Below are 20210 nucleotides of genomic sequence, written 5' to 3'. Positions count from 1 at the left end.
TCTCAGATCAAATAAAAAGTGACAAAGTTGCACAAATAACCAAGCGTGTCCACTTCCCCTCACGGTATCCCATAACGCTGAAGCTGTATCTGATTAGCTGTTAACCTGATCTAGAGCGTCCTAGTAATTTACTTGCACTGTTTTATGACAATGATGATATGTTATTATATTATATTTAATAATCTCAGTTTTAAGTTTTAGTTTAGCACGATGAGGTTATAAAATGCCATTAAAAGGAGTTAAACAACAAGGTGAATAGAATATGCAATCAAGAAATATACGATATAGTTCTATTAAGAATGTGCTTCAGTCGAATCAAGCTGTTAGAACTACTTTGAATAGAGTAAATATAGAACAATGGAAAAACAGAACACTGCAAGTAAAACAATAACAAAAACTGACCCACAACCTTAACAACGAAATTGTCCTGTACAATGACCATGTAGGTTTACAAATGAGCCGGAAGGGGGCAGTAAAGAAAAGTCAACATTTCTTACCGGAAACTGAAGGAAAGTGGGCGGAAGTACAACAGCTTCAATGCTGTTTCTTTTTTCCTGGCTTCAGCTTTTGGATATATTGTGACATCCTGATACACTCCAAGTAACCACAACAGAAAATGGACAGATAGTGATTATTATATGGTAAGGTGTCAGTGCCTGATGCAAAATTCTGCTACGGATTGCAGCGTTGCATTTCCCGTATGTGTTAGCGTCCGCGGCTAATGCTATTGTTTTTAGCGCCTATGCTACCCTCGCATTTCTGTTTAATTTGCATGTTTTGTTACACTACATGCATGCTGTTAAATGTTAGTGATACTGTAATGCGTTGTAGAGTTATTTTATGTTGGACGGCATCTCCTCGCTTGTATGAAATTCCTTGTAAAGTCAATGCTATCTATCACAACAACTCATTTCAGGTTTACGGACTTAGCCTCTGTAAAAGGCACATCTGCATTTCTGGCGGATTCCAGCAGAAGTTGACAGACTCCGATTCGACACATCTGCTTTCCCACACTTCCAGAAGAGTATAGACCGGTTGTTGCTGCAGAATGGCGAACAGCACGACTCCAGCTCTGAAGGTTTTGACAGCCGCTGGTCCTGCAGGCAGAAGTAGCCCAGAAGGATCCCAGGTGAATGTACTTCTAAACTCGCTGTAAATGCATATTTTGTCCTAATGTCAGTCATTATTTGTAACAATATTTCTTCTCAGGTTCTCTCCAAAAAGAAACTACAGGACCTGGTCCGAGAGATTGATCCAAATGAGCAGCTGGATGAAGATGTGGAGGAGGTCAGTATCTTTTTGTGATTGTAATAATTACATAATTACTAAGGCAATTATCAGATAATACTGGAACATAAGGCTAAGTGATGAATTATATTTTATCAGATTTGACTGAATCTTGATTAAATGTCATAAATTGCACAGCTTTAGTGGAAATTAATCATTGTATCTTCTGCTCCGTTTCAGGGTTTCACAAACATGTAGAAATGCACCTTACCCAATTATTTATTCTTGGTCTTAAAAAAGTGATGTCTGCAATTGCAAGGGATGCATCAGGGGATTTTCAGAAATTAAGTAGCATTTCTACAATACTGTGACTCATACCCTAATATCACATTGAACTACTGCAGAAGGGGTGGCCGATACTGACAAGGATGAATATCTCACTATGTTTTTGCATTATATCGATACCAGAAGATATTTTTTATCAGGAATGATGCATAGCTCTAACCTAGCTCACGCCATGTGTGGCACTCTGAATTAAGTTCTACACATAAATCAATCTGGAAAGTCTCTCACCGAAAGCTGCCGGGAAAAGGTGGGATGATAAGTCATCTTACTGGCAAGGTTTGCATAGCTCAGTCGGTAGACCAGTCATCTAGTGATCTGAAAGACGGGAGTTTGAATCCCACTCTTGACATAAAAAAAAATCCATCCCTTTCTATCCTTGTTTGGGAGATTACACTAGAGGCTGCAGTCTCTTGAGGTTATTTTTTAGAAGTTTTGATTATTGACAATATACTCTACAGTATACTATACAATATACTCGACAATATACTATACAGAATACTATATTCTAATGCATATCTACAATTATGATATTATACATTTTTCATTATAGCTCTTCATTAATGTTCTGATGAAGCTATACAAGCTGTTTTCCAACAATAATATATGTCATTACAAATGTTAACATGGCCTATATATCCATTCTTCCTCTCTCAGATGCTGCTGCAAATTGCGGATGACTTTATTGAAAGTGTAGTGACGGCCGCCTGTCAACTGGCCCGCCACCGCAAGTCCAACACTCTGGAGGTGAAAGATGTTCAGTTACATCTAGGTGAGTTCATGGGACACATTTTATTGTTTTATTATTAAAGTAGTGAATGTACTATTGTAATTATCAGACACTAATACAGTGCAATTAGATTTGAGATGTCACATACCCATTTTTTAAATATGTAATAAAGGTGGCTGTAATAACAATTATTTACACTTTTTATAAGTTATTGTTGTGGAATAATCAATTCAAATCATTGCTGTATAAGTCAGTGTGTCATATATTCCTTTACCGTGTGTTTTCTAGAGCGCCAGTGGAACATGTGGATTCCTGGCTACGGATCAGATGAAATTCGGCCATTTAAGAAGGCTTGCACCACAGAGGCACATAAACAGGTAAGACAGGAGATGAGGTGCTATTTGTTTGTTTGACAGATTAGACATGTTTACCATTTGATTATGAAACAACCATGAAGATGTACATGAATTCAAAGTATTTTTTTTCCTTTCAGAGGATGGCACTGATCCGCAAGACAACCAAAAAGTAGCAAGACTGTACATTGACCTGTTGTACTTATTGTGTATTTCTTAAATCCTTGTGGTTTATTTTCTTTTTTATGAAAACAAATGTGGTTTGGGTAGGCTTTGTTTTTGTCATTAGATTTTTATCACATTAATTTCTTGTTTGTTTTGCAAGCATATTACATAAGTCTTGTCTCTTATACAATTTGATTTCATTTTCATTGTACCTGACAAAACACAACACAATGATTGCATTTTTTTGCCAATAAATCTTTTAAAATGCAGACTGGGGGTTCACCTGTCCCTTTATCTACAGTTAACAGTTTAAAGGTTCTATAAATCTACTGGGGTGTGATGACCTTAGTTTCTGATCATCAAATTAAAAATTGTCCTTTTTTTCATTTCCAGTGAGCTCCATGACAATATTAATACTAATGTTAAAGCTTCTAAAATTGAATCAGTCTACCTTTCCTCTAACAATATTATAATTACGATGTCTAATTAACTATGTAACATTACAAATGAAAACCATTAAAGGTTCTAGTTCGCAAACAATATGCTAGGTTATTTCATTTGTCAAACAATCAGTATCAGTAACAGTTATGTGCTAATGCTGTTTATATTATAGGGTAATTAAATAGAAAATAATTTGTCTAGAATTGACAGTCCACTATAGTTGAACATGGAAAAAATAATGTGCAACCCTTTATTCTCTTGTGAAGTTGTGGAGGCCCGAACAGCCCGGTGAGTTTGCTGGCCATGTTAGAACTGGGATGTTTTCAGCTTCCAGGAATGAACAGATCCTTGCTACATGAGGCCGTGTATTAGCATGCTGCAACAGGTGGTGACGGTTGTGGATGAATGGCACAACAATGAACATGTCACACATTGAGCATGTTTGGGATGCCCGGGATTAGCGTATACAACAGCGTGTTCCATTTCCTGCCAACATCCTGCAACTTTGGCAGCCATTTTTGAGGTCACACCAGAGACCCCCAATAAAGCAGAACATGTCAGAGTTCGCTTTTATTGTGGCCAGCCTAAGGCACATTGGCATCTCGATATGCCATGATTATTAATATGAATTGCTCGGTTTAACTGTTTTTTGGAAAACATTTGAGCGAAATGGGTCTTTAGTGTATATAGAAAAAGTTTCAAATATGTGAGCTCATGAAAAATCGGTGCATTGTCCACCCAGACAGCAGTGTAGCCTTGTCCTGTATATTACAGTGCAATACAGTTGTTCTAATCATGTTGATGCATGTGGATCAAAGGGCGGTGTCAGTTTGCATGTCACAACTTGATTAAAAAAAGACAAACACAGCCACACAGTTGTAAAGTTGTATCATTTGTGCCCATTTTGTCACACTTAAATATTTTCTATCTTCAAACCCTTTTTCATATTCATCAAAGGCAACCATTATTAATGCAAAATGTAGTTTTTGAATGATTATTTCAGTTCATACATACACAGACCCAAATTTACAGACACCTTTGGTTCGAACATGGATGAGTAACATCAGAATGAAGGGAAGGGCAAGACAGACATTTTTAGGCCTTTGAAATTTGAAATACATGTTGAGTAATTACAAATGAAGGCATGAAAGTCAATGGTCAGTATTTTCTAGCTAGTTTTGGTTAGTCTTTATAATTAGACAATAATATAGAAAATGAGCGAATACGTTTTTCTTCAGAGTCACTTGAATATATGTTGATCCAAGTGTTTGTTTAAAAATAAATAAATAATAAACTTGCATATCTTCAATGTCTCAAATAGCTGATGATGGCCCTTACTAGTTTACTGCAGTCCCAGAACCTCCCTTGATTTAAAATGAATTTGTGATCCACATTCTACAATTACGTCTCAACTTTTGCAAACAGATGAGAAAACAGCATTTCCGTCAAAACATTTTAGATAATAATATAAATAAAACAATTATTTAAATGCTGTACAATTATACTGTCTTTCTGCAGCATTATCCATTCATTGTTCACTTATTCCCGTTTAGGGTCACATATGTAAGGATTTGAGATAAAACTGCCACAATTATTTATTATGAGAGTTTCTCCCCGTGTTAACATTTGCTTGGACAAATAAAAGTTAAAGCAGTGGTAAGTTACCTTTTTTGAGAAGCTATATTGAAAAAAATAAAAATAAAGCAGTGTAACAATGACAGCCAAACTATACTAAACTATAAAATAAATAAAACATTGCAAACTTAAACGCAAAATTTGATTGATTGAAACAATGTCAAAATCTCATCTATTCTCATTCTCGTGTAGTAACTATGGGTCTTAATTTCAGTATAAGATATTACCTACGCTCGTCAAACTAGAGGTGAGGGATATTGAACAAGGAATCTGCAATTTGCTAAAATGTGCCTGTAAATCTCTTTGTTGAGGTTCAAGTGTCTCACAAATGAAAATGATCTGCAACGTTAACCGCAAAAGTGCATGAATATCACTTATTTGGTAATACTACGCTTCAGTTGTTCTTGTTACAGTATTCTCGATATTCTAGTTTCACAAATCTCAAAAACAGCTGGTTCAGTACTATTCATCCTGTCACTGCCACTTCAAACCGTTGCGCAGTTCAAGCACAGCACTTCTTCTTCTCCTTGGCGGTGGCGTTGGCCTGAGCCATACTCTCCCTCCTCAGCTGCAGAGCCTGAGGAGCGGCGCACTTGATCCCATCCCAGCCCTCCTGAAGCTGCACCTCTCCACTCAGCAGCCCCTGGTACACCCGCCGCGCCACCATCTCGAACGCCTCCCTCACGTTGTGCCCGTTCTTAGCCGAAGTCTCCACGTATGGCACGCCCAACTGTCCGGCCAGCTTCTCCGCCTCCTCTCGACCCACTGCCCTGCCCCCATCTTCGTCCTTGTCCCACTTGTGACCCACCAGCACGAACACCACCTTGTAAGGCTGCACTCTCTCGTGGACTTCAGCGTGCCATTCTTTTATGTGCTCGAACGACGCCCGGTTGGTCATGTCGAACACTAGCAGTCCTCCCACCGAGTTGCGGTAATAGGAACGGGTCACCGACCTGAACGTCACACAAAAGGTAGATGTTGTTTTAGAAGAGTGGGTCCTTTCACGACATTGAAGAACTTGACATTATTTCAGATGAATCAAACAATCAGACTTTATATATCGAGCCCTTTGCACTCAATGTGACCAAAGTGCTTTCCAGTAAAAATCAAGGCAATACAAAAGCTTAAAACTATAACACAATACAAATAATAAACAAACTGTACAAAATAAAATGAGTTTTGAGCCAAGATTTAAAAAAAAACAAAGACGGAGGAGCAGGGGTCAACATAACTCTGTCCACATTTGTTGAGCCATGTCACTTTTGTTAACGATTGTGTCCACAACATTCTAAACTGCTCATCATTTAAAAGTGAGCTGGTCGGAAGGTGACAAGCACTTCCTATAAAAATTCAAATGCAGATATTTTAACCAATATTACTGCATATATCGACATAAATCAAAACTTGCCTGTGTTTTTGAATTACTACTGGTTCACCTTTTACCATTCGAAAGATACAGTATTTGTTCATCGCTATGGTAACGGTCCTACTTGATCATCATTCTGAAATGCAAACATCAGCAGTCACGAGTTTGGTTTAGAATGTAGTGATCAGATGAGCCCAGTCTATGCAGAACAGTTGTCATTAATAATGTGTTCACTTATAGGATTGTTCACTCTAAATCAGGCATGTCCAAACTACGTCCCGGGGGCCAAATACGGCCCTCAGATAAATTTTTATTGGCCCTCCAGCTTTGATGTTATACCAACGTCATACTGTATTAATGTTCCATGTCTTACTAAAGGCGTGGAGGCTCATCCAAACTATGTCAAATGCAAAATTTTGAAAGATTCATTTCACAGATTCACTCGACATTGTCAGATTGTTTGTGGCCCTCTGCTCCGTATGTTTCAAAATGCGGGACTCAGTGAAAAAGGTTTGGACACCCCTGTGCGAACTCAAAGGGTGTGGATTGTTATTGTAACCACAATTGCACAACTGGTTCCCTCAGCATTGTAGCCAGTCATTGTGCTTAAGCTCAGTTGCTAAACGTATTGTTTTCATATGCTTCCTGCTCATTTGGTCATATACAAGGACACGTATATTCAAGGAAATTTATATTCTTACACTTATAAGATGTTTCCCTAAATTCAAGTAACTGGTTTGACATTAAAACCACAATACATAATATTCACATCTGTAGTGTATTACTGTAGTGATAAATGACCACTATACTTCTGTTTGGGACGCATTAATCAGCAAAGCATCGAACATTAGGTAACATGAAATGCAACTAAATTATTTTCAAAATGGAATTCATTTTTTTCAAGTGCTCTTTTTGAAACTGTTCTGTATTAGTGTTAATTCAATAAATAGCAGTAACAAAAGTGTATTTCTACTCCTCATGGCCCTGCTTGAAACCTAAACCTGCAGGTAAATGGAAAAACAAATTGTAGTTTATGTTGAACACTAGATTTGCATGTGCAGCAAGAACGTCTGTGGCAGAAATCTGCTTTGTTTGTTATAATTGAATCAGAGACTTCCAGCAGATAAAGTCACAATCAATACTATGGTTGAGTAGTGAAATATTTACCAACCTTTTGTATACTGTGTAAGACCTCACAGCGATAATAAAATCATTATTTTAACATGAAAAAACCCTAATATTTTAAAGAAAATTCTACAGAGACCTCATCCCATCCTTTGAATAATAGAAATAAACCAGAATATAAACAAATAAATGAATCATTATTGAGCCACTTTCCTGGAATTCTAAAATGTCCCACCTTGGCTCCCAGTGCTTCTGAAACACTTGTGCAAAGTCGTAGTAGTGCAGTGCAAAACCACATTCTCACCTGAACCTCTCCTGTCCTGCTGTGTCCCAGAACTGCAGTTTGACTCTGACGCCTGGCTCCACTTCCAGGAAATGCACATAAAAGTCTACTCCCACCGTCTGGTTGATGGTGTCCAGGAACATATCTTCAGTGTAACGTTTTAACAGAGAAGTCTTCCCCACTGTGGAGTCTCCCAACATGATGATCCGGAACTGGTACTGCCACAGGGTCAGATCCATCAGGGCTGATCGCACTTAGGCAAACTGGAAATCAAACATAGATTATAAATAAAAATGGACACAATAAAATGATAGAAAAAAACAACACACCCACTTGCAAAGAGCTGTCGAGTCCACTGTTGACAAAGCACCATACAGCCTCCTCCTGTGTCAGTCTTGCAATCAGTTGAGAGCTTTTGTCATCCAAAGCAAACATTCTTGTAATCCGGGAAAAACATACTAGTTCTTCACTGTTTAAGTTTCTTTATCCTCCTTCACAATTGTATCTAAAACTAAAAATCTAAAACAATCTAAGTCCCATTGTTTTATGATGTAGCTCAGAAGTGCTGGTCTGAATTTCTCCTGGAAGCATATTGCTGTGCAGGGGTGTGGACTTCTAAAGTTTGCATGCCATTACTTGACAGAAGGCGGGGTTTGATCACAAGGACACATAGGGCCATATGAAAATAGGAGGAGGAGAAACAGAGCTGGAGCTTCAGGAAGTGATGGTGGAGTCTAATCCTGTACAATGCAAACACACTGTCTTCCTGGTTAACTTTGCTACTGCGCACACAATATGAAAGCCCAGGTTTTACTATGGAGCAAACACTGTCACGCAAAAGAGGAAGTTGGTAACAATACAACCTGGATCCCTTGGGAAACATGGATACTGCCAAATACATAAATATATCATTAAACATACATCATAACAATGTGATGTCTGATCGGTGTGACCAAAGTATTTTTAGCCTGGATTAATATTTAGCCCTGACAAGGAGGATTAAGAAAATGTACTCTCTACATAAGTCAAAAAGTCCACATTTTAAAGTGGACATATTGTGATCAATCAACTTTGATGCGCTTTTGACCTTTTTAAGTGTTTCCTCATCATTAGTTTACTCAAAGTTGTGTTTTTATTTATTTGCTCTGGAAACTATTGTGTTCACTTACCCCATGTGCACGCCCATATTCCTTTATTTTGTTGCAATTATTTTAAAATGTCAGACTTGGAGTGATACACATGGCATTCTAAAATATCAGCCTTTTTTCAAAAATAGAAAACATGTAAAAAAAAAAATCTCTGCTGGTTAAGCCGAAATGTCACCATGAATGCTGTATATATGCTGCTCGGGTCCTGACTAGAACCAGGAAGTACGATCACATTAGTCCTGTTCTCAGGTCTCTGCACTGCCTCCTGTGGCTCAGAGAATAGACTTTAAAGCAGATATGCTTGTGTACAAGTCTCTCCATGGCCTAGCACCAAAGTACATCTCAGAAATGTTAGTGCCTCTGAGGACCTCAGGGACCGGCCTTCTTCTGGTGCCCAGAGTAAGGACTAAACATGGACAAGCCTCCTGCTGGTGCCAGAGTCAGGACTAAACATGATGGACCGGCCTTCTTCTGGTGCCCATAGTCAGGACTAAACATGGACCGGCCTTCTTCTGGTGCCCAGTCAGGACTAAACATGGACTGGCCTTCTTCTGGTGCCCAGAGTCAGGACTAAACATGGACCGGCCTTCTTCTGGTGTCCAGAGTCAGGACTAAACATGGACCGGCCTTCTTCTGGTGTCCAGAGTCATGACTAAACATGGACCGGCCTTCTTCTGGTGTCCAGAGTCAGGACTAAACATGGACCGGCCTTCTTCTGGTGTCCAGAGTCATGACTAAACATGGACCGGCCTTCTTCTGGTGCCCAGAGTCAGGACTAAACATGGACCGGCCTCGTGCTGGTGCCAGAGTCAGGACTAAACATGGAGCGGCCTCCTGCTGGTGCCAGAGTCAGGACTAAACATGGAGCGGCCTCCTGCTGGTGCCCATATTCATGTGGAATGATGGATGTGGAATTAGCATTAGCAATTTTAAGTTAAAATCCAGACCAGTCTTCCTCAGATTGTGAGGCCTTACGCTGGCAACGTCAAAGTCCAGGCTCAAAACAGTTCAGCTGAGCAGCACATATAACTGAGGGAATTTTATCTGCATCTTACCATTTTAAATCAATCTGAATGTGTGATTATTTATGCTTTTATTTTTTTATTGTGATTTTAACGTATTTTATGGTTGTAAAGCACCTTTTTGTTTGAACTGTGGTCGACAAATAAATTGATTGAAGAGGCGGTGCCTATAAGTCCTGCAGTTTAGAACAGGAAGTCAAAGGACAAGTTTTTAAGACGTTTTAGATAAAAATTGTGGTTTACAAATAACAAAATGTAAAATGATAGATCTTCTAATGTTATAGTTCCCAATTAAATACCTTAAAAAACCACGTCTCCTTTCGGGCCAGTAAATGCCTGACTGTATGAATATTGCAGACAACGCAATCACATCTCCACGAAGAGCAGTTCGACGGCCCTTTAAAACAAACCCCTTTATATTAGATGTGCACGATTCAAACAGAGCAAATATTTTACATTGCTTGTGTGGGCTGTTTTCTTCCTTTTATTAAAAGTTTTTCTAGTTTTCAAACTGACCTCTGACTGATGAAGCTCAAGGCAATAATCAATACTGAAAACCTTTTAAAACAAAAATAAGTTTTATATATTTTGCATGCATTCCAGAAAATACAGCACTTATAATACTTAAAAATACCTAAATAATCCCAGCACTCGAGGTAAATTTTTCCAACATATTGTCACACACTCTGACACCGCCACATAAAACTGTAAGGCGCCTCACAGTCAGTATTATTACCATTCTTCAACGTTTAAATAGAAGACTTGCTTTGGGACACAATGTTCCTTGACAGATATCCCAGCCGTATGTAAACAAAATGTCTTGATATAAGCAGGAAATGGCTTCAAACACAAAGCTCATGCTCAGAATAACATAAATATCCCTGGACAGACAAATTACAGGTCAAACAACTGAGGGCAAATATATGTATGTATAGCAATTCATGTGTAAGCCCTAAATTCACCACACTGTGTTCAAATCATACGTAAAAACTAAATATTACCAGTAACACTACTTTTATTGCAATAACTGAAGTTTGAAGAAAGAAAAAAAAAAAAAACAGTATTTGTAATAAGATTAAAACAATAAGTTAAGAAGTGGTACATTCTGTCCATCAGAGTGTGAAAAGCATTTGTTTGCATTGTTCATGTCATTCGTGTCAGGCCCTTGTGGTGAAAGTTCCTTGAGTAGGAGACGATCCCACTACAAAGAGGGAAACTTGAGTTCAGCCAAGTCTTCATCGGGAGAGCTGCTGCCGCTGTCGCTGTAAGTGTCTCTGTAACACAAGGTAAAAGGGAAATCATAGTAAGTTATTCTTGTCAAGCGTCGTTAACATAGCAGTTGTCGTCAAGTCATTGTAGATTTGCAGTACTGCTACATAACTGACATTTAAATACATAAATGGTAGGCCACTAAAGATGTATCGTAAGTAGTTGTTTCTTTCAGAATGGCAAATGAATGGGGAACAGAAGATCATCAGTGACTCGAGTTAAGGAGATCATTCAAACAAACTTTCCATCCAGAACCACTCTAAAACCAGCAAAGAAAGTGTTGTGGATGCCATAAAGTTCAGTCAGTTTAACAATTTCAACATTTAAAGATTCCAACACCAAAAGTGCATAAAGATTACACTAATGGAATATATTTTGTACACCTGTCTCGATACGCGCTCCACACAACTGGTCAAAGGTGATCCATGCTGTGCACAAATTGGGATAAAGAGAAAAATGTTTTTACTGTTTAATGAGCCAGTTATTGACTGTGATATATAAATATTTCTCACTGAGAAACATTGAGAAAACATTAACATAAGCATTCATAATTTCCAACAGCAATTTAGTAAACAAATATGCACAGTATTCATAATAAATCAGAATTTTGAGCTTTATAAAAAGGCAAATTTAGTTGAATGTTTGAATGAGTTAATTTTCAGTTAAATTAGTCTTTAACAATGCCTGACTGAACCGAATCTCCAGGGAGCCACCCTCTTGTCCACTCCTGTTGTGATCGACTTCTCTGTCAGACAGTACCTTGGAGAGAGACGACAGCCCTTGGCCAGGTAGCTCGGTAGTTTCCCCGCAGCCGCCAGGAGGAGACCAAAATACGGGGGAGAAGGTTTGATGGGTCTGGACGTGAACTCTGGATGGTACTGAACTCCCACAAAGTAACAGTGGTCTAAGAAAATAAAGACATCGTGACACGGACGCAAAAGCAGTGCGAGCTCGCACATCCACACTCATGCTTACCATCCAATTCTATGACCTCCATTCTTTCCCCCTTCACGTCCTGGCCAACAAACTGGAAGCCCTTTTTCTCAAAGTGGTGCTTCAGCTCGTGGTTCACCTAAACAGAACCCCAATCACACTTTGAAATGCTTTCAGGAAATTCAGACGAGAGATAAAAACCTATTCATTATCACCAGATTCGGTACATGTGATTAGCAATCGCACCTCGAATCTGTGCCTGTGTCTTTCATCAACGTACTCCACATCCCCGTAGAGTTTCCCTGCAACAAAGAAGAGTCTGCAATCAAAACTTGGAAACTTCAAAGCTCAGAAAACTCTCGTGTGATTCACTGGAGGCACACACACTTACTCATAATGCTGCTGGCAGAGGTAAAAATGGTGCGCCTCTTCCCTAACCTCATGGTCCCTCCCATCTGCCCGGAGTTGTGCTCGGGCATGTCAATCACCTGTCAACATCAAAAGGCCCGCAGTTAATGCTATTCTGGTGGAGACGGCTGCAGCTACCACGCCGATATGAGCTGCGTATAAAGGAGATAACCTACCACTGGGTGTTTGGTTTCGGGATTAAATTCTGTGGAGTTGGCATCTGAAAAGGAGATAAGCAAGTCAAAAAAAAAAAAAAAAAAAAAAACGAATCAGACCACATATGCAGATTTCTGATGTTATTAAAATGTACGGGAGCTAAACCCTCTCTTTTGCAGTGTGGTCGGGTAACTCGGGTAGGCGCTCACCTTGCCAGCCCAAGACGTCGCGGGCGAACTCGCACACGGCCAGCTGCATGCCCAGACAGACTCCTGCGCAAAAACAAGAGCGGCGGGGCACATGTATAATCAGAATAAGTCTCATAAATAAAAGACGACTGAACAACACCCGTACTGAGTGAGGCACGTGTCTCTCTTTCTTCTTTTATGTTTTGGGCTAGTGCTATGCAAATTGTATGGCAAGAATTCACATCTATAAAAGACTCTCTCATTAACGTGAAACTTTGAATGCTGCAAGTGGAGCTATTAGGCTTTTGTCAGATGAAAGGAAGTAGCAACGTCAACGAGGAAACAGATTTCTGCCCATGGAGCTTAAATGTAAGACATAAAAGAAGTCAATTGCACGGATGGATATTCAACCCTTACTTGAAAGCAGCAATTTAGAATGTATGCTTTAAGTAAGAGCTTGCGTTGATAATAATAATAGGCGTGAGGAGGGCTACTGATAGTGATATTTATCCTTCAATATAAATGCAAACCACATTTCAAAAGAGTTTCAAAAGGAGTTTGGATTTCCATGAGGTTAAAACAAGACATGGCTTGATAACTGAAAGGAGAATACGATGTTTTAAAAACGTGCAGATGGAGAGAGAATGGAGGGAAGGTTGGAGGGGGGATGGAAAAAACAAACAAACTGGATAGTGTCATTTCAGAGTGAATCAGGGTGCTGGTAACACCATAATAAGGCGTTCTAAAACACCTATAGTTTAACATTAAGTTGGAGATCATAATTTTCATGTAGAATTTGCTGTTGATTGCAGATTTATGGTTCATACCACTGCAATTATTGCCTTGAAGTGGTGCCATCATTCAACTCCAAAGGTGCGACTGTTGTCAGTAGAATGGACTTCAACCATACAATTAATACAACCAGTTTGTGGAGCCAATCCCAATCAAATAATGAGTGACAAGGTTCAATATTTGAGGATTTCTATTTTGGAATTTTAAGTTCCAATGGCCCATGGCACTGTAATGGAAAAATGTCACGCATACCGTCAGATTCCAGAACATGAATGCAAACTATTCCAGAAACGGCAAACTACATTTAATGACCGATACAAAAACGATTTCATACCCAAAAATGGCTTGTTCTGCTTCCTTGCCCAGTTGATGGCCAGAATCTTGCCTTCCGTGCCCCTGACGCCAAACCCTCCAGGTACCAACACACCGCTGCGCCAGAAAGAAAGAATCGTCAACATTGTCACGCTAAAACTGAAAAACATTCAATTGAATTCACATTCAGAACACAACATTTTTACACATTTAAAGTGGCGTTATTTGTCGGACAGAATTGAGATTTGGGAACGACGTGACATTCTGCGAAAAGTTTCTCCGCCGGTAAAAAAGTATGAATGATGTGTATGAGCGGAGATTTCAGAAAGCTGAGCACCCGAGGCGATGTGGATGTCAAACCTAGCATCTCGCTGGACACCTGTCACTGCTGCTTGGCCAATTATTTCATTAAACCATCCTGAAGGCCTCTCCCGTCCTCCTCCCGTCTGCGTCGGCCTGTCAGGATGGCTTGGCTTGGGTATTGCATCTTCTTTTTCGCTTTACTGCCATTTCTCTTCTTTTTTTTTTTTAATGTCAAACGTTTTCTTTTCGCTTCTGTTACGGTTGCGTCCCGCTGCTGACACAACACTTGCCAAATCAAAAGCGCTCTTTGCAGTTGCTGGGTTTTGATTTTCTGGTAAGCTACGACAGACGCTCTGGAAATCACATTTACTGTTAAGGTTATTGATTTCACTACTGCTCAGAAGTGAAGGTTTTTTTTTTTTTTTTTTGGGAAGATTCCAGCTCAGGTTTTCTTGATGCAATATTGTTCGGATAAACAAGTGAAATATCAGCATGTTACTGTAGGGTCTTTGCAGCTTCAAGGCACTCTATGTACGGATGACATCTTCAGATTTAAGTTGATTAGACCTTTGGTATTATAATGTAAATCGATTGAAATGAAAAGATCAATACTGTGAAGTGCGCAGCTCATGTTTTTTCATCGTAAATCACACGGAACAAAAGAGAGGGCAATAGTGAAAGCGAGGCCTGGCCCTGATTAAATAAAAAGCCTCAACATGCATCTTCATATTCAGTTCAGGTACAGGACAGGTATATACTGCCCCCATGTGGAAGATTGGAAAACATCACAATACATTTGGTTTATTTTTTCAATTTGTAACCAACATGTCAACTGACAAAATAACTGTTTATTACTACAAAATAGCCAATGGAGCTTTTGAAATGTGTGTTGAATCAGAATGTTACAAATACCAGAACGGAGGCTAAATGAAGTAAACACTGGTAAATGTTCAATCATTTTATGACCAAATGCAAGTTTTATAACAAAAAACATGGAACAATTTGTCATTTCCAGTGTAGAAATGTCAGTTAATTTGCTTCACTACTAAAAAGGATGGGGGGGGGAAATCAACACAATTGGGATTAATAAAAAAGTATGTAAAAAAGAAAACAATATTTTTCCAATAAATCCTAAAAATCGGGATTTTTAATATAATCATTAAAATACTTTCTTCAATAAACAAATACTGGTAGTAATAGTAAATGTCTAAACCAGGCTCTGATGTATCCGACTCGTTTCATCTTTTCCACCTTGTTCTCCACTGACATCACATTATGTTCCACTTCACTTCTGCCTCCATTCCAATTAAGATTCTTTTGTAACATTTTTCAAAGCTTGGTAGAGTGTGTACTTACTTGGCACTACAGAGCTGTTGCCAAGCTTCATGATACTTGACTGGGTCCTCCTTCTGAGTGGTCGGCTCTAGGTCTGCAGAGTCTATGTACTGTCAATGCAACAAAACCACAAAGTACATAATGAGCATTGAGGTGGTTCTACTATTTTTGTGGCAGTTGTGTTTTTAATTCAAATAACATTCCCAAACATCCATTTACCTTGACCTCTAGTTTATGGTTAATGGCCAGGGCAGAATGCTCTAAGGCTTTGATGACCGAGGTGTAGGAGTCCGCCAACTTTGTGTACTTTCCCACCAGCGCTATGGAAACACATTCCAGGAGGCGGTCGGACCTGAAAAGTGGAACCCACTAAATCACTTCAGCATCAACTTCACAGCAGGTCTATAAACATCAAATCAGTGTTTCTCTCCAGAAGTGGCAACATACAGTCGTAACAAAATATTCATCCGTGGCACATACTTAAAACTATTCCAACATTCCTTATGTTCTTGTGTTGAATGTCACTAGTAAAAAGTGTATTGTTTATGTTGAGGCACACAATAAAAAAATACTAAATAAAAAAAAATCCGATCAATAAGGGGAAAAAAAAGCCCTAAATAAAGGTTAAAATGTGTAGGGCAGGTTTTTACCATTTTTAAATTTTGACTTATTTGGTGTACCTGTTGCACATATAAATTATAGTTTTACACCAGTCAAGTATTTGTGGAGAAAGGTCACACCAGGTACTCTACAGTTCATTATAAACACAAAGAGAAACTACTACTTTTTTGACATTCTAAATATAATCCAGCAAAATAAAAAAGGTGCCTTCATATGATTTCACTTGTCAATTTATTTTTTTATGCCATTAGATTAGTTTTTCCCCCAGTGTTTGCTGGGTAATTTCCTGATGTGATATCATAAATTATAAACCTAATTCTGGGATACATTTTTATAAGTTTTAAATATATAAAACTTAACTGCATTTTAGTTCAATGAGCCGTCCAAGCTACCATAGGCACTTTAAGCTGTGGCTAAAATTATACCATAATTAAAGCTTCCTTAACAATCGCGTCACTAATTAAGTCTTATGCGAGTTATGAACCGTCAAGAGGAAGATCGCTGCAAAAGCTCATAACAGTACATGTGATGATAAACCCGTCATATCAGTTTTGCGGCCAAGGCACATATTTTTCATAGGCGGGTTTAATTAGAAAGTGGTAACAGTCCAAAGCACAAACGGGCCGTCACCTGTCAGCCATCTCCTTCCATTTGGAGAGAATTTTCCTGGGCCTCATTTCAACAGGCAAGTCGAGCCGCGTGCAGAAATAACTCACTACGCCCTGTTCCTCCAGCAGCAGTGGCACGCGGTACACAGAGGACACATCCTGAACACAGATGACCTGCAGGACGGGGGGAAACGCACTTACTACGGGCATTTTGTTGCTGCAGTGGTAAATCATAACAAACACATGAAGGTCTGCCGTAGAACCATAGTGCAAATTCAGCCTTTTGACTTTTACCTGTGTAGGCTCCACATGACAAAACATTGAGATCTTTTCTTTGACAGCGGTTTCCAAGGGTGTGGTAGATCTGCACATAATCTGCAAATCAAAACAGATTTAGCCTGTCATGCCAACATATGCAAGTGATATTTTATAACCTGTAATGCGACTCACCAAATCAGGAGACAATCCCAGGCCTCGAAGTTCCCGAACACTGTTTTGGGTTGGTTTGGTTTTGTGCTCTCCCGTGGTTTTAGGCTGTCAAATATTTTGAGTACAAACCCCCAAATCAATTAAAAAACATTCCAAATAAAGAGGACGGTACTAAGCGCAATACCTGTGGCACCAGGCTGACGTGGATGTTGCAGAAGTTCTCCCTTTTGACCTTGAATTGAAACTGTCTGAAAGCTTCTATGAAGGGCATGCTCTCGATGTCGCCCACTGTTCCTCCCAACTGTAGATGCAAAACACCGGCTTATGAAGTGTATGCTCTTCACAATCAACACCTATTCACACCCTTAAAAGTACAACATGTACACAAAATGTCAAATGAAGAACAAACGCCACATTTATTTAACCTGTCTAGTTACTCTAAGTAAACTTCGTCACTAACTTTTACCGAATTTAAAAACTGGATTATCAATGTCCTCCTTTTTCTTTACAATGCAGACTAGCTTTCCTTATGACCCTTGAAGCTCAACAGCAAATAAAGGTGAAATATTAGATTGAACATCCTAAATGTGATGAATTGATTACATACTTCTATGACACAAACTTGAGGCTCCACACCATCTTCATCCACAGAAACCTTGGCCTGCTTCACCATCCATTCTTGGATGGCATCTGTAATGTGGGGCACCACTAAAACATAGGATAATTAAGGATTTACATTGAAGAAAAATAAACAAATGATGAAATGAACAAAGCAAATACCAACCTTGTACAGTCTTTCCCAGATAGTCGCCCCTTCTTTCTTTATTGATAACAGACTGGTAGATTTTGCCAGTTGTGAGATTGTTGTCTTTGGTGAGGCGGATATCCAAGAAACGTTCATAGTTCCCCAAATCCAAATCGACTTCGCCGCCGTCATCAAGGACAAAAACTTCCCCTACAAAACAAGGATATATGGGAATAAGTCAGTGTAATAGTCCCTCATTTGTCCGAGAGTGGTACATAGACAAAAACTTCAAAAAGGTCTGAAATCTGGACAAAGTTTTTTTCATACAGATGACTATGAATCCCCTGATTTGACTCACCATGTTCATAGGGCGAGAATGTGCCGGCGTCTATGTTGATGTAAGGATCGATCTTGATGGATGTAACATGAAGCCCGCATGATTTGAGGAGGGTCCCCACACTACTGGCTATGATGCCTTTACCAATACCAGATATGACGCCACCAGTAACCAAAATGTACTTCATGGTGACCTAGAAAGACTAAACAAACGGCAGGGAGTTGTTAATGAAGCCAATATGATTTTAATTTATGACCTAGTTATTATTAGGTAAGATTGCACCTGGTAAATATGTATTATAGTTTTACTTCTATTAAGTTGCAGTTTAGGAGAAGAAAATTTGAAAAATAAGAAGTTAAAAGTTCTAAAATGGAATCACAATCCATGTCATCAATGTGCGACGTGCCATTTAAAACGCAACAGAGACAACGAACACTTGACTGACAAAATTTTCGGACAGTTTAAATGATGATTCAACAAAATAAAGGCGGTATATGGTATTATTGTTTGTCAAATCATAACTGTAAGTTGTATGGATTTTGGCCCTCGTTTACAGTATGGTTGCTATTTGCTGCCCATGTAAACTCATGAAGTAAAAATAAACTTTACACAAATTGTCAAACTGGCAACATGTTTTGTAAAGTCTGAAATACATTTGTGTTTGCTACGTTTTAGTAAATGTGTAGTCCAACATGTTATACAGACTTTAATCAGACAAGCAGTGCCATTATTATAATAATTATAAATATTTCCAGGAACATTGCAAGTAACATGGGTGCCTGGCTTCAAAGTGTGTCATTTCACTTTCAGGAGGGGATTCTGTTGTAGTAATCTGGACTGTTTTTAGAAAAACAAAACGTCTCAACTCATCCAAAAGTCATTCTCAATCTGCAGATCAACTATTACAACCAACCACTGGAGTAATTGCAGTAAAAGGGCCGACAGGTTTAATTGACCAAAGATCAGGACAAACTGAAGCTTCATGTATTTATTACAGTTAGTGCTCAAAGTTTATTGGATAAATGAAAGGGAATTAAGAGGACAGAAAATGGAATCCCCTTATTCCACAGATTGAGAATGACTCTTGGATGCGAGTCGAAACGTTTCAGTCCAGATGATAACTGAAGAGGTTTCTACAATGGAACACCTCTGGACGAAAGAGGGATTACACTGACATGTTTCAGAAGGGGATAATATTACACTGATCAGACAAAATTATGCTATGTGTTATTGTCCTTTAACTACAGGCCACAGATTTGCGCGCTAAACACAAAACGCGCCAAAGTTCTTCATAAAATGCGCATAGCGAGAAGGTTGGCGGGAAGAATTAGGAAGTCATGAAAAAAAAAAAAAACATTACCACGTGTTCTTGTGTCCTTGGCTAATACCTGGAAGCTACAGCTAGCATGGACATATTAAAATATCTTAACGCTCAACTCATTATTAATCAAAAATCAGAATTAGGATAAAAAATAAACGTATAAAACGGCCGATCAACATTATGCCAAGCTAATATACTAATACTGCCAGGTAAAATGCAGCTGATCAAACCAAAAGGCACGTGTGAGGGAAGCAGCTTTGCGCACAGTACCAATTATCCTAAAGTCGTTTTAACATGTAGAAAGGTAAATTAAAAACTTGAATTAATGACGGATGACTAGTCCTATGACAATTCCAAGCATTGCATATCTTACCTCACAACACGGGAGAAGTAAGCACACAATGTATTTTCTTTCCCCCCCCCAATTTCGCGTCGGTTAACATATATAATATCCTTTATTGTTGTTGCAGAAGCACGTGTAAGACAAGCTGACCAGGGCGCTTAGCCTGTACTGCTCGCACTGGTACTGCAACACGTTCTTCCGTTCTGGGGACATAGAGTGGAAATTTCCCCTCGGTTTTGTCTGACATGCACAGAAAAAGACACCCCGGCAGAA

At 39.0% G+C, this 20210-nt stretch overlaps 3 protein-coding genes across 5 annotated transcripts; 1 reads left to right on the top strand and 2 right to left on the bottom strand.

Annotated features, from left to right (window-relative positions):
• The first annotated feature begins 507 nt into the window (after positions 1–507).
• Positions 508–3086, top strand: taf12 (TAF12 RNA polymerase II, TATA box binding protein (TBP)-associated factor). Its single transcript, XM_072460292.1, has 6 exons — positions 508–641; positions 917–1129; positions 1210–1287; positions 2227–2341; positions 2588–2676; positions 2793–3086. Exons 2-6 carry the CDS (start codon positions 1049–1051, stop codon positions 2826–2828), a joined length of 399 nt encoding a protein of 132 aa, XP_072316393.1. The 5' UTR covers positions 508–641; positions 917–1048; the 3' UTR covers positions 2829–3086.
• Positions 3087–4129: 1043 nt separating this feature from the next.
• On the bottom strand, positions 4130–8177 carry rab42b (RAB42, member RAS oncogene family). Of its 2 annotated transcripts, none has more exons than XM_072459948.1 (3): positions 7997–8177; positions 7689–7930; positions 4130–5846 (listed from the first exon to the last, which is right to left on the bottom strand). In XM_072459948.1, exons 2-3 carry the CDS (start codon positions 7904–7906, stop codon positions 5396–5398), a joined length of 669 nt encoding a protein of 222 aa, XP_072316049.1. In that variant the 5' UTR covers positions 7907–7930; positions 7997–8177; the 3' UTR covers positions 4130–5395. The 2 variants fall into 2 exon arrangements, with proteins under 2 accessions (XP_072316049.1, XP_072316048.1); XM_072459947.1 differs by having other exon boundaries at positions 8001–8169.
• A 2271-nt stretch (positions 8178–10448) lies between these two features.
• On the bottom strand, positions 10449–20105 carry ctps1b (CTP synthase 1b). Of its 2 annotated transcripts, none has more exons than XM_072459936.1 (18): positions 19968–20105; positions 18295–18475; positions 17976–18146; positions 17799–17899; positions 17376–17492; positions 17213–17296; positions 17057–17137; positions 16785–16936; positions 15753–15885; positions 15555–15643; positions 13918–14012; positions 12813–12875; positions 12624–12667; positions 12431–12527; positions 12286–12341; positions 12082–12178; positions 11866–12010; positions 10449–11111 (listed from the first exon to the last, which is right to left on the bottom strand). In XM_072459936.1, exons 2-18 carry the CDS (start codon positions 18458–18460, stop codon positions 11039–11041), a joined length of 1764 nt encoding a protein of 587 aa, XP_072316037.1. In that variant the 5' UTR covers positions 18461–18475; positions 19968–20105; the 3' UTR covers positions 10449–11038. The 2 variants fall into 2 exon arrangements, with proteins under 2 accessions (XP_072316037.1, XP_072316038.1); XM_072459937.1 differs by having other exon boundaries at positions 18295–18466; positions 19968–19989.
• Between the last annotated feature and the right edge of the window lie 105 nt (positions 20106–20210).

Source organism: Eucyclogobius newberryi, unplaced genomic scaffold, assembly GCF_026437365.1.
Source record: "Eucyclogobius newberryi isolate DKJ021-1_F unplaced genomic scaffold, fEucNew1.0.hap1 SCAF_3, whole genome shotgun sequence".
In the NCBI taxonomy this organism is placed as follows: domain Eukaryota; kingdom Metazoa; phylum Chordata; class Actinopteri; order Gobiiformes; family Gobiidae; genus Eucyclogobius; species Eucyclogobius newberryi.
This window is presented reverse-complemented; position numbering and strand designations above follow the sequence as displayed.